Source organism: Pectinophora gossypiella, chromosome 4 (genome assembly GCF_024362695.1).
Source record: "Pectinophora gossypiella chromosome 4, ilPecGoss1.1, whole genome shotgun sequence".
Lineage (NCBI taxonomy): Eukaryota > Metazoa > Arthropoda > Insecta > Lepidoptera > Gelechiidae > Pectinophora > Pectinophora gossypiella.
Window position 1 is genome coordinate 3,996,007 of NC_065407.1, and position 16,791 is coordinate 4,012,797.

Consider the following 16,791-nt stretch of genomic DNA (forward strand, 5'->3'; position numbering starts at 1 on the left):
AAATATTTCCAGTTTATGCAAATTCGTTTTACAGCGCATCTACGTATTAAGTTATGTATGTAGTTGTTATGTGACACATGTCAAACGTTTGGCGGCTCAATAGTAATTCTAACACCAGGCTTGATGAGGTAAGTCATTGATCTCACAACCCACACGAGAGAAGAAGAAAAAGCGACTGCCTTATATGGAATTCGTCATAGAGCGAAAAAAGGATATTATATTTCTCCATAAGCTTTGATGAACAACTAACAGTCTTTTCTGGTAAGTAGCTTGTGAACGCAATCTGTTTTTACCCCACTGCAGCGACGCAAAAAGACCGCTATGTATGTATGTGTAAGGTTAGGTGTTATGGCAAAGGAGAAGAAATCACAAGAAATTGCAACAGCAATACATTTTTTAAATCAATGTAGGTATACATTACAGGTTATTTAATAACTAAAGAAACTTGATTGTATACATGTCTACGGCCTCCGTGATCCAATGGTTGAGTATTGGGCTCACGATCAGTGCGAACATATCACAAAAATCATTTTGTTTTTTTTTTTGACGTGACTTATTGTAGATTTGCCGCAGGTGGCATTAAATACTTGGCCGGACTAATGGGGAGCGCTGAAGGCTCTTACCCGGTACAATGATTTAAGACAACAGGCCTGAGGGTGCCCAGTTGGGTGCGACCCTCGGCTCAGGGCGTCATCTGAGAGGAAAAATATTTGAAAGAAAGACCCTAGTGGGTCGATAGCGATAAGCGCTGATTGAGGGAAGTCGTCTACCACGCCGGCGGGGTCGGTATCGGGGCCCTGACGCGTTTGGTGTCGCGAGCTGATTGGTTGCCTCTATGGCTAGAGTAATCGGGTCGTCGGGATCGTATATTACATCCTTCGGACGCCGATACTTTTCAGTACCGTCCCTAAGTGGGATGTATTCGAAATCCGCAACTACCAGGGGATTTGGATGGTGCGGAGAAAAATCACTTTGTGATCCCTAGTTTGGTTAGAAAATTACAAGCTGATCAGGCGATCAGTAATCAGGTGATTGTCCGAAAGTAAGATGATGATTGATGATGATGATGTTGATTGCTGTTTAGCAATAAGGCCGCCTATTGTGCTTATGTTTTATTCGTATGTTTATGTCCTTTATATATGTTGTTGTGCAATAAAGTATTATTGATTGATTGATTGATTGATGATGTTAGGAAGGCACGTTAAGCCGTTGGTCCCGGTTACTACATCATGATATGAATGAGTATTCGTTACGTGACCCATGTCAGGAGCCGTTGGCGGCTCAATAACAACCTTGGCACCAGGATTGATGAGGTTGGTAGTATGCCTCACAACCCACACGATAGAAGAAGAGCATGTCTAGAATAAGTTTATCTGTTGTTCCAATCAACGACTGAATGATCCATTGTCCGCTTGGGGGACCGCGATTGCGTTTTACATCAGCCTTCACGATTTTATTGACTGTTTTTATCCGTTATATCTGTTTTCGATTCAATGACATGCGGTAATTCTTATTTACCGCAAGAAACTTCTACTATGTGTTGTGAGGTGAATTACCAACCCCATCAACCCTGGTGTCAGGGTTATTATTGAGCCGCCAAAGGCCCCTGACATGGCTTATGTAACGACTACTTACTTACAGTAAGTAGTAACCGGGACCAATGGCTTAACCTGCCTTCCGAAGCACGGATTATCTCACTTCTATAACTTATTGCATCATCTTTCTTATTGAATGAAACATAATTGAAATTAATAAATATTAGATACTTTTAGACAGTATTTCTACGCTCAATGCTGACCAATAAACACGTATAGATAATTATGACTATGTCTTGTGTTTTATTTAATAAATGACTTCAAATAAACGTGTCATTTAATGAAATATGTTATATTGTATAGGTAATTGTAAGTCCTTGTAGCAAGAATAAAATAATATACGATTGATATTTATTATTACTGCTATGCTGTTGTCAACAGTCTCCGTGGTCTAGTGGTTAGAGCGGTAGGCTCACGAACTGGAGGTCCGGGGTCGATTCCCGATGGGGACATTGTCGAAATCACTTTGTGAGACTGTCCTTTGTTTGCTAAGGACTTTACAGACTTGAATCACCTGATTGTCTGAAAATAAAAGATAATTCCGTAATTTATCTAAAGTGCAGTTTTTACTAAATCAGTTGGCTCGATCATTAGCGATGGCAATACGGCTCACCACTTACCACGTTGGTCTAACATAAAGCTCAGTGAGGTGTGGGTATTTGACTAGGTACTTAGTTCATCTTATGTACTTCTGACTACCCCAATTGGGACATAGTCGTGAGCTTATGTCTATGTTTATTTATCATTTAGTTATACGAACGAATTCGTAACATTGAATTTACAAGTAAGTACCTACATATGTTATGTACTCACGCGCATAAAAGAGTCCATTTTACCGAGTGGAATAGGATCCAGTTGACCATTTCTTTATCGCTTAAGAGGGAGTATGCACGTAAGTGCATTCAGATAACCGTGATAATGTTCGTAAAAGTGACAATATTAGTCAAAGTTATTGTATTCCTCGTATTTTTCGTTCAATGTGATTGTGCGCCAAAGAAAAAGTATAGTGAATTAAAAAAATGTGATATTGGCCAATTAGCTGACGAGATAGCATCGTATGATGCCGTTGTGAAGGACATCATGGATTATGTTTTCTCTGGACCATTTAAGAATCAAACTTATGATGAGTAAGTATTTAATTTAAACGCGGAACTGCAATTGCTTGGATAAAGACATAATTTTTAAATTTAGGCAATATAATTTCACTTTGAGGAGCTTGGGTGACCACAAAAAAAAAGTTTTCATCTCGAGCTCCTCCGTGCTTTAGAAGGCACGTTAAGCCGTTGGTCCCGGCTGCATTAGCAGTCGTTAATAACCACCAATCCGCACTGGGCCCGCGTGGTGATTTAAGGCCCGATCTCCCTATCCATCCATAGGGAAGGCCCGTGCCCCAGCAGTGGGGACGTTAATGAGCTGATGATGATGATGATGAATTTCACTTTCGTCACTATTTCTATATTTTATTTACTTAACGATGTCTGAGGGTCTGTACCTACTAACATATTGAACCATCATAGTGCTACGCACTTAAATCTATAAGTATATAAAATGTATATTCACTACTCACTGATTAATCACGAAATATCTGAAACTACAAATGCTAGGAGTCTCAATTTTTTAATGGGGGCTCCTTGTTGAAAGTTTGTATGAATATTTTTCTTTTTTAAAGTTAGAAACAAGACGCGGATGAAGTCGCAGGCGATCAGCTAGTAGGTATATCAATATAAGAATTTTGTAACAAAAGTGGTTGCTTTTAGTTTTGTAAGCGGATGAAGTATAATAGAATTGCAAAAACGGTATATAAAGCGAAAGTTGATGGTAGGGCTGGCAGAGGAAGACCGAGAAGGACTTACATTGACCAAATTGGATATGTCCTTAGAAAAGGTTTTATACGATCTACCGGCGTGCGTGTATGAAGCGATTGATGAATGTGGAGGAAGCAAGAGAAGTGTATCAGGATCGAAGCAAATGGAATTCTATAGTCTCTGCTTACCCCGATGGGAAATAGGCGTGAGTTTATGTGTGTATGTATGTATGTTAAGTTTTGTAATTGCTTGAGGCTCTGCTCACCCCATTAAGGATCACGGGCGTAAGTTTAAGTAGGTTTGTATGTACTTACTCTAAAATTTATCCCTGACCTGTTTGGTTCAGTATCTCTATAATTATATTGACTACTTAGAACTTTTATCTTTAAGTACATTTATAATATAGTACCTATGCAGTATCTACTTACGAGTTAATTAGTAAATATTGCGCTTCAATTACTGCATAGTACACAGGCAGTAACGAATATTCTTTACGTACGGTCACGAGCATTAATATGTATACACTTTGGCACCATGTCACTTTAACTTTTTTGACAAATTGAACTGTAAGTCTCACTAAATGTTAAATATGTTAGTGCGACAGAGTCCTAAAGTGGGTACATTATATTGCTCATGACTGTACATAAGATCATGCCTATTTCCCATTGGAGTAGGCAGAGACCACTTCAATTACAAGAATAGAATAGTACTAACTATAATAATAATAATAATAATAATAATAATTTATTACATAAAAGCTTTACAAGTACTTATTTAAAAACTTAAGTTAATCTTATATACAAACAAGCTTGTGAACAACAACCTATATAATTAAGTTCCCTGCCATTCACACTAGGCGACCTGTGTTGTGAATGTCAGTGGTTCAGTGTCGGTGCAAATAGATTGTAGGTGCTGCTGATTAGTTAATAAGTAGTGATGTGCAGTGCATGGGTATTATGATTATGATAATTATATATTGTAGTTACATGTATTTATTTATGTAAATGGAAAAACGATCTATATATATATTTTAGTGTGTGTGTGTGTGTGTGTGTATGTGTGTGTGTGTGTGTGTATGTGCGTGTGTGTGTGTGTTGAGTGTATGTGTTTGTGTGGGTTTGATGTCTTTAGTGCGTATATAGTAATATTTTATAAAAGTATTTCTTCTGTTTTACTGTAATCCAGTGTCTGGAGCCAACATTTTAATTTCTTTTTAACGTCATATCTATTTAGATTATGTATTTTTAAGGTGTTATTTATTTTATTATACATTTTATGTACCGCGAATGCAAATTGCCTTCTAGCAAATGCAGTTTTACAGTTTACCGTTATAAAAACAGGTTTAGGTCTTCTCCTTAGTGGGGAATTTGGCTTTACTGGGAGACACGCATGCCCACGCATAACGGATCTAAGGATATAAATCTGCCGTACAGTGAGCACTCCTGACTCCTCGTACAGCTGACTAGTAGGGTATCTCCGTGGTTTCCTATGCATAACCTTAAGCACTGCCCTCTGCGCTCGTTCTAAGTTAATAAATGTGGTTTTACATGACCCACCCCAGACGGGTATACAGTACGATATTATTGATTCGCAGAGGGAAGTGTACACGGTGAGCATTATACTGGAATCCGCGGAATTCCGCAATTTCCGAAATATATAAATAAGCTTCCGGACTCGATTTGCTACCATCGTAAGGTGACCATACCAATTGAGGCATTCGTCTAAAAGCACGCCTAAGTACCTAACATTTGCTGACCTAGAAATTTGTGGGCATGAACAGACAGAAGAGGCATATGTGCACACATGAGCTCGTAGATCAAAACACTCACGAGACGGCTGTGCCGAAGGTCTATTTGCAAATGTTATGTAGTTGGTTTTATCTATGTTAAGAGTTAACAAGTTATTATTCAGCCATTTCATGGTATGTTTAAGCGCATATTCTGCATGGTTTACGGTTACCGTCCAGTTTGAGCCAGACACTATAAGTGCTGTATCATCAGCATATGCGTATATACGACAATTTGGATAGGACTGGTTGCACAGATCGTTCACGTACACTAGGAATAAGGTTGGCCCAAGGATGCTACCTTGCGGAACCCCGTATTCCAGCTTTTCACATTCGCTTACATAGGAGTCTATCTTAGTACATTGAGTCCGTTCAGATAAATAGTCGCGGAATAGAGACAGTACCTTGCCCCTTACACCGATTCTTTCCAATTTATCAACAAGTAGTGGGACGGAGACAGTGTCAAAAGCCTTAGAGAGATCTAAAAAGATCCCCAAACATTTCTGCTTGCGATCCAACTCCTCAACCGTATGATTAACCAAAGATACTATGGCATCCTCAGTGGATTTGTTCATCCTAAAACCAAATTGATTTTACTAGACTATAACTAACGGCCTCCGAGGTCCAGTGGTTCAGCATTGTGCTCACGATCTGGAGGTCTCGGGTTCGAATCCCAGTGATGACAAATCACAAAAATCACTTTGTGATCCCTAGTTTGGTTGGGACTGGGACATTACAGGCTGATCACCTTATTGTCCAACAGTAAGATCATCCGTGCTTCGGAAGGCACGTTAAGCAGTTGGTCCCGATTACTAATTACTGATGTAAGTACGTAGTCGGTACATGAGTCATGTCAGGCCTTTGGCGGCTCAATAGTAACCCTGACGCCAGGGTTGATGAGATTGGTAATCCACCTCACAACCCACACGATAGAAGAAGATAGGCAGACACCACTCAATTACTAGACTAGACTTGGGTAGGTAAGTAAAAGATTTATGATGCAGGTGTGAGTGGTAGAGTCGGAAGAGAAGGAACGTGATCAAATCTATTATATTTATTAATATTATATACATTATTATTGAACAAACGTATACTAAATATCTACTTACTATTTTTTTTCTGTACCTACTTATTAAAGCAACAAAAATATTAAAGCCCCGAACACCATAATTCCTTTACTAATATTATAAATGCGAAAGTAATCTGTCACTGTTTCATTGCCACGCCTACACTATTGAACCGATTTTGATGAAATCTGGTATCGAGATAGATAAGACCTTGGGAAAGGATATGATGTAGATTTTATCCTGGAAATCCAAAGATAAAAGGGTGGTATAAATAAAGTACGTGGAGTGAAGTCCAGGAGGGCGGGGTCGCGGGCGGAGAGAGATAATAAGTAATATATTAGAACCCACACATAGCATCACGCCTGCATCCCCAAAGGGCTATGCAGAGGTTTAAACAGGACACCCACTCCTCGCCAGCTGTTTAACTCCCATGTGATTTCGACCATGTCCCCATCGGGAATCGAACCCGGACCTCCAGATCGTGTGCCTGACGCTCTAACCACTAGACCACGGAGGCTGTTGTAATCGACTGAATATACTTATAATCACAAACGGTGATAATAAACACGCTTTCAAAACAAATACACTCGTAAAGCACACGTAGGCACTTCAGTCATGATGCTCTTCATCGGCGTAAAATAGATAAGATATATGATAAAAAAATAGAGCTATGAGTATTAGATGTCTATCGAACGTCATCCCAGAAAATGAATACAGACACTTTCGATAGTCTCTCATATCGATAAGATAAGTAGGTACGAGAATGTAGTCTGAGAGACAACGACAAAAAAGACCTCTGTCATTTGTGCCACATAATATACAATGCAATACTATACAAATAAGAGTCCCGTATGCTTTATTCATTTTAAAATTAACAACCGTCAATCATCCGTCCCTTTCCTTTTCGGCGAATAAGAAAATGACAGATATAACTTAAAATAAAATGAATGCGTACAGGAATTTGGTCATTACAGGATCTTTAGTTCAAGCTTCTAGAAAAGATTGACCGCGGAAAAGTTATAGATCAGTTTTTTTATTAGAATCTTCATCATCTCCCAAGCATTATCCCGTTTCTCACAGGGTCCGCTTACCTAACCTGAAGATTTGTCACCTTCCAACCCGCGAAGTTTCTCCGGAACGTGAGTTTCCTCACTATGTTTTCCTTCACCGCTGAGCGCGTGATAATCATCTACATAACATAAACATAAACTGCCTATATACGTCCCACTGCTGGGCACAGGCCTCCCCTCAATCAACCGGACGGGGTATGGAGCATTCTCCACCACGCTGCAGTATCCCGCAGTGGATAATCATCTATGATCCAAAAATTAACTCGAAAACAAATTCGACTATGCTGGCCAAGCCAACTAATTCGACTAGGCCTGTGCTGGATTCGATCCTGCGACCTCAAAATGAGAGGCAAGCGTTCTACCAACTAGGCCACCACGGCTCCTTTCTTTATCAGAATAATTCACATTTTATTATCAAGCTCTCGGTATATTCAGAGATAGTTATTGCGCTACAAAAGGGCCTTTAGTTATCGCAACATCTCAATATCTCAACGGTTAAGGAGGAAAAATGAATTTTCTTACAATATCGATAACCCTTCTTATAATAAGTGCAAGCCAAGCAAAAAATCTGCCAACAGAATCGATTTGCGAGCAAATATTAGGCAATGAGTTGATAGAAGAGATTGCCCAGTACGGAAAAGTTAAAGACGAAATAGTGAAATATGTGACTGAAGGTGAATTTCAGGGGAGAACTTATGATGAGTGAGTAATGGAATATAAGTGAATGCATTTTATTGTTTTCTATAAAGCATTTCTCTCTCTTTATGTAAATCATTACTTCTTTTCTCGTATACCCACATTATTATTTACATAACGTTATTATTGTTTTTGATGTGTGTTTTTTGTAATGTGTCGTATTATATGTACTTAGATATATCTAAGTATATATACTTATCATAAAATATATGACAAAACTCGTAAATAACCTTTAAGTAAAAGTATTTGTAAATTTAGCTTAATCCTGCTTAAAAATAAATGAGTTTTTTTAGTGCGGCAAGGTATCAATGTGCATTTCAATTACGTTATTCTGTCTCTATACCTATACTCTTAATAACATCAATAATAAAAAATACAGTTAAAAAAGAGAAGGAAAATAATACTTATTTATAGCACACTAAAACTAAAAATACATATTTTCTTTGTTTCAGATTGGCTAAATTCGTGGACAAGTTTGGAGCCAGGCCGTCTGGTTCCGATGTGTTGGAGCAGTCGATTGATTACATGATCAAACTGACGAGGGATGAAGACATCAATGATATTGTTACAGAAGAATTGGAGGTAGATTTTGTTACTATCTATAAATTAATATTGATATGTAATGGCAAAAACATTGACGTGTCGAAGTAGTTGTTCAATTGAACATAAATAGCCTACATTTGTCTTTGGAAAACTCAATAACTATAAATGCAATCTTGCATTATCTGTGCACGAGCAGAATAGTTCATAATAAATAGGAGTGCTTACCAGAACAGAGAGATATGTCTACTGGTAGGTTCACTATTATCATCATTATCTGATGATGTATTTGCGTTATGATGATTATGGTTTTTTTACTTTAAATAGGGCTCACCTCCTATCACGGCGGTCTCACAGGAAAAGTTTATCATAATCGTGAGCTTATGTTAAGTTATTTAATTTTCAGGTGCCAGAATGGATAAGGGGCGAAGAACAAATAACAATGCTTGAACCTCGAAAGAAGAACATACAATTACTAGGACTCGGCAAAAGTGTAAGCACTCCAGAGGAAGGTATCACAGCTGAAGTAATTGTTGTTTCCAATTTTGAAGAGCTGGCTGCGACGCCCGATAATGTTGTTAAAGGAAAAATTGTTCTTTTCGACCCTGTGTTTACAACATATAGTGAAACTGTTGTACACAGGTCACAAGGAGCAGCTAGAGCAGCGGAAAAAGGCGCGGTTGCATCGTTAGTGCGATCAATAACACCCTTTTCAATTAACTCACCGCACACGGGGTCACAAAGTTATGAAGAAAATATCACTAAAATTCCAACTGCTGCTATCACACTCGAGGACTCCGATTTAATACGCAGAATGTATAACAGAGGAGAAAAGGTAGTGTTAAACATAAAAATGTTTTCAGAGCTAAATAATAAAACTTCAAGAAATACTCTTATAGATTTGAAAGGCCGTGAGTTACCAGAAAAGCTTGTCATAGTGTCGGGTCATATCGACAGCTGGGATGTGGGCCAGGGAGCTATGGATGATGGCGGTGGTATGTTTATTAGTTGGGCAGCACCTGTGATTTTAAAACGCCTAAATTTAAGACCTAAAAGAACCATCAGGACTATTTTCTGGACAGCTGAAGAACTAGGCTTGATAGGAGCAAAGGCCTACGAAGAAAAACACAGAAATGAAAGTCACAATATTAACTTCATAATGGAATCTGATGAAGGCACATTCGCTCCTCTTGGTTTAGAAGTTGCTGGAAATCAAGAAGCCCGATGTATTATAGCTGAAATTTTGAAGCTATTTGAATCAATTAATGCTTCCACTTTGGTAGAAGATGACAGCCCTGGATCAGACATAGCAGTGATCATCAACACAGGAGTGCCTGGTGCAAGCCTTTACAATGCTAACGAAAAGTATTTCTGGTTCCATCATACAGAAGGGGATACGATGAATGTAGAAGATCCTAAAGAACTAGATTTAGGAGCTGCCTTTTGGACCGCTGTTGCTTATATTATAGCTGATCTTTCAATCGATATACCTCGTTAAAATGTAGTTATGTAGAAAATAGTACGTTGTTTGTTTATATTTAAAAAAAGAAAACAACTGACAATCGATGAGTGTATCTTTTATCTCCGTTTTATATTCTTCAAGACACTGCACCCTAGAGGCCGGTAAATGGGATAAGCAACATTTTAAGAGATATTTTCTATACGACGACCAAAGGAGGAAACTTTCCTGTAATATAGCGATCGACATCTCGATAGGGGTCTTAAATTTTGTTATCGTTTCGTTGCTTCTTTGGCCCTCGGGCACTTTGAGTTTAACTACATTTTTTTTAGGTGTGAAATCCTCTGAACTTCGTGATTTTAATATCAAAATTCTGTAACAAACAAGACGAAGTTAATTATCTCTTGCAGCAAATTGGATACGAAATGCTTGTCTAACATAGAAAGTTTGGATTTTCGGCGCTTTGGTCTCACATTACATTAATTTTAATACTACAAAAGAAGTTATGTAGGTTTTTAGCAGCACTTTCGGGTACTTTATATAAATAACGGGCTTCACAACTTTGTGCAAAAGTTTTAATAAATTCGGACAGTTGCTATTCGACTGCGACCCTAGGGTTTCATTAGTTGGTGCGTTAGTTTATTGCTTTCTCGGTATAAACAAATTAGATGCCTTCTCCAATTAGATAAAGACGGGGAAATTATAGTGCTTGGATCTTAGCCAAATTAAAATTAGAAAATATCTTTATTTCTGAATGCTAACACTCTGTATAAGTAGTACCTATATTTTTTGTAACATCGTAACGAAAAGTTTGGGGGATGTTTCAGACCATGATTATCAGTTGACTTTCTGTCGGAAAATTTATGTCAATTTAAGTGTTAATTATATTCAGTTGCATGTTTTGCTTTCAGCTGTATAGAATTCTTTAAAATAAAAAAATGACAAATTATTAAATTAAATTGCGGCGCATCAAACCCTAAAAATCAAGTAGTCGTTCTATTTTTTTTTTCGTTACGATGTCACTCACACCCTACTTATACATATATATTTATGATTCTTTTAGAAAAAATCTCTAACGAAAAATATACCCAATTATGTTGTGATGAAATTTTATTCAGGGTATTTTCACGTTTGACTAATGAAGCCTGATTTTCCAAGCACACGGCGACGTTGAAAAGGACTCAAACTGAAATAACGAAAAATATATTCAACAATGAATGAATGAATTAATGAATGTCTATGCACGGCGTTTCTTGCCTCACTTGAAATATAAAGGAGCTCATTTATTTTTACCTGTTTATTTTTTTATAAAAGTAGGAATTTTATTTTTTGAAAGCTTGCGTATTTTTTTATGGTTTTAAGTGCTTGCCTACCAGATTAATTATTGTAGGTGGTAATAATTAGTATAGGACCTTTCTCATCATCTGGACAATTGTGCCATTTCATTCTCTGTATCAATAGAACAACAGTTTCGATACTCCTATTTCTGAAAAGGAAAAGCCCCTAATTTACGGTCAAATTAATCTTAATAAGTACTCAGTAAATTTTTTTTCAAATCAAATCAAATATACTTTATTGCACAAAACTAAATTTCATTTTTTTTTCTTAAACATGTTAGATAATAACATTTTAAAAATATACCTAAATATAATAATGTGAGATGATTTGTGGCAAAGCAATAAAAATATTTAAATACAATTTGTCACTTTTATATTAAAATTACGAAATATTATTATATAAATATATATATTTTTAATTTATTATAGTGTTTCATAACATAATTACATTGCCTCGAACAAAATAACTTAAGATTAATTAAATAAATACCTATTTAGCATGTGGTTTAGATACGTTTAAAAGTAATAATTACATTAAGTACAAGTTATATTACACCAATATAACTTGTAATGTAAATTTACCATTCGTCATTTATATAAGTATGTTATTAGACACGCTGAAAAACCCTAGAAAAGAAACTTATAAATCGAACTCGGATTAACTTAAAACTAGTTACTCAAGTGTCAAAAAGGTTCTCCGCAACTGCAAACAAACCGTTTGCAGTGAATGGAACCCATTTAACTTAAACTCACATCTTTCTCGCTCTGAAAGTTCTCGAATAGAACTGGAAAATCTAGTTAAAATAACAAAGCTACATTCTGTTAGCACGGGGGAATAAGGAAGGGAGAAACGAACCAGGAGTGCCATTAATATCAATTCACAGTGGTTTCCGGTAATTGTTCTTCTTGCATTGACGTTTAGTTTTGACAGCTATATTTTGTATATTATTTTGCCAATACCTACCTATAAGTCTTTCTTTATGAATAATACTCTCTCTTGCCATACAACCATAAAGTTGAAGTTGAATAATACTCTCTAGTAATTATAACAAAATTGCGGCTCAAAATAACTTTTGAACTTTGTCACTCCGCTAAAAGAAGCATGTTGAAGGTGATATCCAAGGGATTACATGGCTCAATTCAAATTTATATTTAAGTATAAGATAAGAAAAATAATACAGGAAAACATCGTGAGGAAACAGGTATGTGACTTAACCTGTCTTGGGCTAGTTTTCCCTTCACGGGATGGAATGTAAGACAGGCAGTTGCTTCGATGAAAAACCGGACCTGGCAAATCTTCAGGTTAGGTAAGCGGACCCTGTGAAACTCGGAATAATGCTAGGGAAATGATGATGATTTATAAGATAAAATAACATAAAAATACTTTATCAATGTAAAGAATACTCTATTAATATAAAAATACTTTATGTACAACAGGCGGCTTTATTTAACATATTTTTTTTTCTTTGTGATAAGATTCTCGACCATTTACTTTTGTTTAATCATAGCAGAGATAATCAGGGGAGTTCCCAGCTAAGTCTTGTTTTCACAGCTCATCGGAGCAGACAATGGCATGTCAGCTGATGAGATTGGCCTCTCCAATGGCTGGTGTCTAAACACGACTTCCTGTGGCTCGTCTACCTTGTGTATATTCAACTGGTAAAACTACTCAGTACGACTACTGTGAATAAGGGTTTTTTTTAAATATTAATTATTCCTTGAGTTCCTTGAACAACAGGATTTGGATTTTAAAAGGACATTAGGCCTTAGGTCTTTATGGAAAGACTGAAAAGGCACCTTATGGGTAACCTCGTTACAACAACGACACTTTCTTATACTCTTCAAGAGGCAGAATGGTGTCAAGAGTAAACCAATAAAAAAACATACAACATAAATAGCCTATATACGTCCCACTGCTGGGCATACTCCACTACGCTGCGCCACTGCGAATTTAGTGGAGTTGTTTTTTTGTAAATACATAATTATTATATTTTTACTAATTCCACAACTCTTATTAGTTCCATGCACTTTATGTCATCATTGACGCTAGTTGTATGGTCAGCGACCGCATCAACCTGGTATATAAATGGTTATGAATTATACTTGTAATATAAGTTATGTCTTTTACTTAGTCCATTGCCGTGGTAGTTCAGTTGGAAGGTCGCTTGACTCTCATTGTGAGCTCAGATCCACATCCCAGCTCAGGCCTTAACCAAATTTCGAATTTGTTTTCGAATTCATGTTTGAATCTTAAATTAACTATAACGTGAAGGAAGATGTCGGGATGAAACCCACATTCCTGAGAAATGCATTTCACAAGTGTGTTACCTGACTACTGTTACTGTATTGGACTGGTTTTTCTTCCTAGTTGGAATGTCAGACAGGCGGTCGCGTGTATAAAAATCTTGTCTTGAGAAACGTGTAAAGGACCCCAAATACGGTATGATTTATCTGTACGATCCGTCGCTCCAGACCGATCGAAACGACGAATCGATTGTGTATATCAAGATCGTTAACGACTCATCGAAGACGATATCGGAAATCGCAACAAAAACCCATGCAATCATGAATATCGTAACGATGAATCGACGGTGCGTGGCTCTTTATATAATTATCTTCTGGATGGAACCTTAATTCCTTTAAATATTTATATGCGAATACTGGTTTCGCTTTAATAGCCATTTAACCCACATCTTTCTAGGCTTTCTTTTTTTGTTTTGTAGCCGAATCAAAGTTACCGCCACATAGATAAGGAAAAGAAGTTCATTTTCCATTTTATTAGGCACGTATTGAATTATTAGAACACGTGTTTATATTTCAGTTTCAAATAAATAAATGATCGATCGTTACGACCAATCGTTTCGTGTATGAGCGTCATTTGCGATACGATCAATTGTCACGATTTTCATCAGATCGATCGTACAGACGAATCGTCGTATATGGGCCCCTTTAGTGCTAAGGAGATAAGGTGTTATTGTTACCTTGCTAGGCCACCCAGCATGTTGGTTGCATGTTTTAGTTTGTACCCGCAATCTTTCAATTATTTTTTTTTTTTTTTTACCTTTTTCCTCACCTTATGGTTGTCTGGAAGAAATCGCTTTAAGCGATAAGGCCGCCATTTGCCATGTACTTAGTTAAGAGACTTTTTGTAATTATTTCTTTTTATTTTGGTGCAATAAAGTGTATTTGTATTGTATTGTATTGTATTGTTGGAAATTATTTTTTATGTATGGCAACTCAGCCGTCTTCTTCTCTCTGCGACACTGATGTGTATCGTGTGCTTTCTCGCAAATAAATTGATTTCAAGGGGAATCATCGTATTTTATTGTGAAGAAACAATACAAACCTCTTCATAATCTCACTCAATCTGGTAGTCTAGATTAGATGAGGTTGGGAAATCGTCCCTCGGTCGCATATTTGTAAAAAAAAAATAGTGGCCTTTACGAAGTTGTTCACAATCGTTCATGCAGTTTGGTCGTTGTTTAAGGCTTCTTAACAATCATTAAGGGCAAATGACATCTTTTATCTCGGATTAACGTTGCGAAATTCCCCTCCGCCCCTGGAAAGGTGATTCTGATTAAAATTTCGCTTTTGTTATAGAACAAAGCCGGGATTAATCAGAATAAAGTGTAAACAATTTCTGTGAAGTAGATACTTTCTTTTTGTTAATTACGAAGAGATAAACATTTCTGTTTTAATTTATTTTAGTATATTTCGAAATGTATGTTTATTTATTACTAGCTTTTGCCCGCGACTTCGTCCGCGTGGCGTGTTATATAAGAGAGAGATCTTTGTGTGTGTGGGAGTGCATATCAAATTTCAAGCATCTAACTTATGCAGTTTAGATTTTTTCATACAATTTTTTTCCCAATAACTCCCATTTTTCAAAATACAGCCAAAAATAAACTTTATATTTACTAAGGTATGCATGCATGCTAGATTGAATCAATTGATTGAATTGATTTTTTTTTAATTGATTGTTCATTGAGTTTTAATTTTAATACACACTTCCTCTCTTCCCTTCAACGTTGCTGTGCCCTACAGGGTACATGTTTTAGTTCCTATGCCTATGTAACACCCCATTGTACTACATGGAATGCAATAAATAATTTAATTGAATTGAATTGAAAACATCTATCTTACGCGGTTTCGATTTTTTCATACAAATGTTTTTTTCCCGCTAACTCCCGTTTCCGTGGGAATTTTGCAATATCCTGTTGCAACTAAGGTTTAAGTTAACTAAGGTACCTGCATGCCAAATTTCAAGCGTCTAACTTAAGCGGTTTAGATTTTTCATACAAAAGGATTTTCCCGCTAATTTCCGTTCCCGTGGGAATTCCGGGAATTCCTTTCTTAGTGCACCTCTACGGTACCTAAGCTATGTCCCTTCCAAATTTCAAATGCCTACATTTAGGCGTTCAGGCTATGCGTTGATATGTCAGTCACTGAGTCAGTCAGTTTCTCCTTTTATTTAGATTTGATTTTTTCATACAAATGTTTTTTCCCGCTAACTACCGTTCCCGTGGGAATTTTGTAATATCCTGTTGCAACTAAGCTTTAAGTTTACTAAAGTACCTGCATGCCAAATTTCAAACGTCTAACTTGAGTGGTTTAGATTTTTCATACAAAAGGATTTTCCCGCTAATTCCCGTTCCCGTGGGAATTTCGGGAATTCCTTTCTTAGTACACCTCTACGGTGTCTAAGGTACCTGCGTGCCAAATTTTAAACATCTTACTTGAATGGTTTAGATTTTTCATACAAAAGGATTTTCCCGTTAATTCCAGTTCCCGTGGGAATTTCGGGAATTCCTTTCTTAGTGCACCTCCACGGTACCTAAGGTACCTGCATGACAAATTTCAAACGTCTAACTTGAATGGTTTAGATTTTTCATACAAAAGGATTTTCCCGCTAATTCCCGTTCTCGTGAGAATTTCGGGAATTCCTTTCTTAGTGCACCTCCACGGTACCTAAGGTATCTGCATGCTAAATTTCAAATGTCTAACTTGAGTGGTTTAGATTTTTCATACAAAAGGTATTTCCCGCTAATTCCCGTTCCCGTGAGAATTTTGGGAATTCCTTTCTTAGTGCACCTCTACGGTACCTATGTTACCTGCATGCCAAATTTCAAACGTCTAACTTGAGTGGTTTAGATTTTTCATACAAAAGGATTTTCCCGCTAATTCCCGTTCCCGTGGGAATTTCGGGAATTCCTTTCTTAGTACACCTCTACGGTATCTAAGGTACCTGCATGACAAATTTCAAATATCTAACTTGAATGGTTTAGATTTTTCATACAAAAATATTTTTCCGCTAATTCCCGTTCCCGTGGGAATTTCGGGAATTCCTTTCTTAGTGCACCTCTACGTTATCTAAGGTACCTGCATGCCAAATTTCAAAAGTCTAACTTGAGTGGTTTAGATTTTTCATACAAAAGG

General features: G+C 36.9%; 2 protein-coding genes across 4 annotated transcripts in view; one reads left to right on the forward strand and one right to left on the reverse strand.

Annotated features, from left to right (window-relative positions):
• Nucleotides 1–16,791, reverse strand: part of LOC126366244 (solute carrier family 22 member 3-like) — a 402,182-nt gene that overhangs the window by 89,130 nt on the left and 296,261 nt on the right. The gene's annotated exons all lie outside the window — the stretch shown is intronic.
• On the forward strand, nt 2,431–10,123 carry LOC126366259 (carboxypeptidase Q-like). Of its 2 annotated transcripts, none has more exons than XM_050009323.1 (3): nt 2,431–2,722; nt 8,472–8,601; nt 8,966–10,123. In XM_050009323.1, exons 1-3 carry the CDS (start codon nt 2,514–2,516, stop codon nt 10,055–10,057), a joined length of 1,431 nt encoding a protein of 476 aa, XP_049865280.1. In that variant the 5' UTR covers nt 2,431–2,513; the 3' UTR covers nt 10,058–10,123. The 2 variants fall into 2 exon arrangements, with proteins under 2 accessions (XP_049865280.1, XP_049865281.1); XM_050009324.1 differs by lacking the exon at nt 2,431–2,722 and adding an exon at nt 7,792–8,025.

Coding starts and splice junctions, on each gene's coding strand:
- LOC126366259 (XM_050009323.1), top strand. CDS start 2,514: ATGTTCGTAAAAGTGACAATATTAGTCAAAGTTATTGTATTCCTCGTA. Junction 2,723..8,471: donor AAGAATCAAACTTATGATGA/GTAAGTATTTAA, acceptor TCTTTGTTTCAG/ATTGGCTAAATTCGTGGACA. Junction 8,602..8,965: donor TTGTTACAGAAGAATTGGAG/GTAGATTTTGTT, acceptor TTTAATTTTCAG/GTGCCAGAATGGATAAGGGG.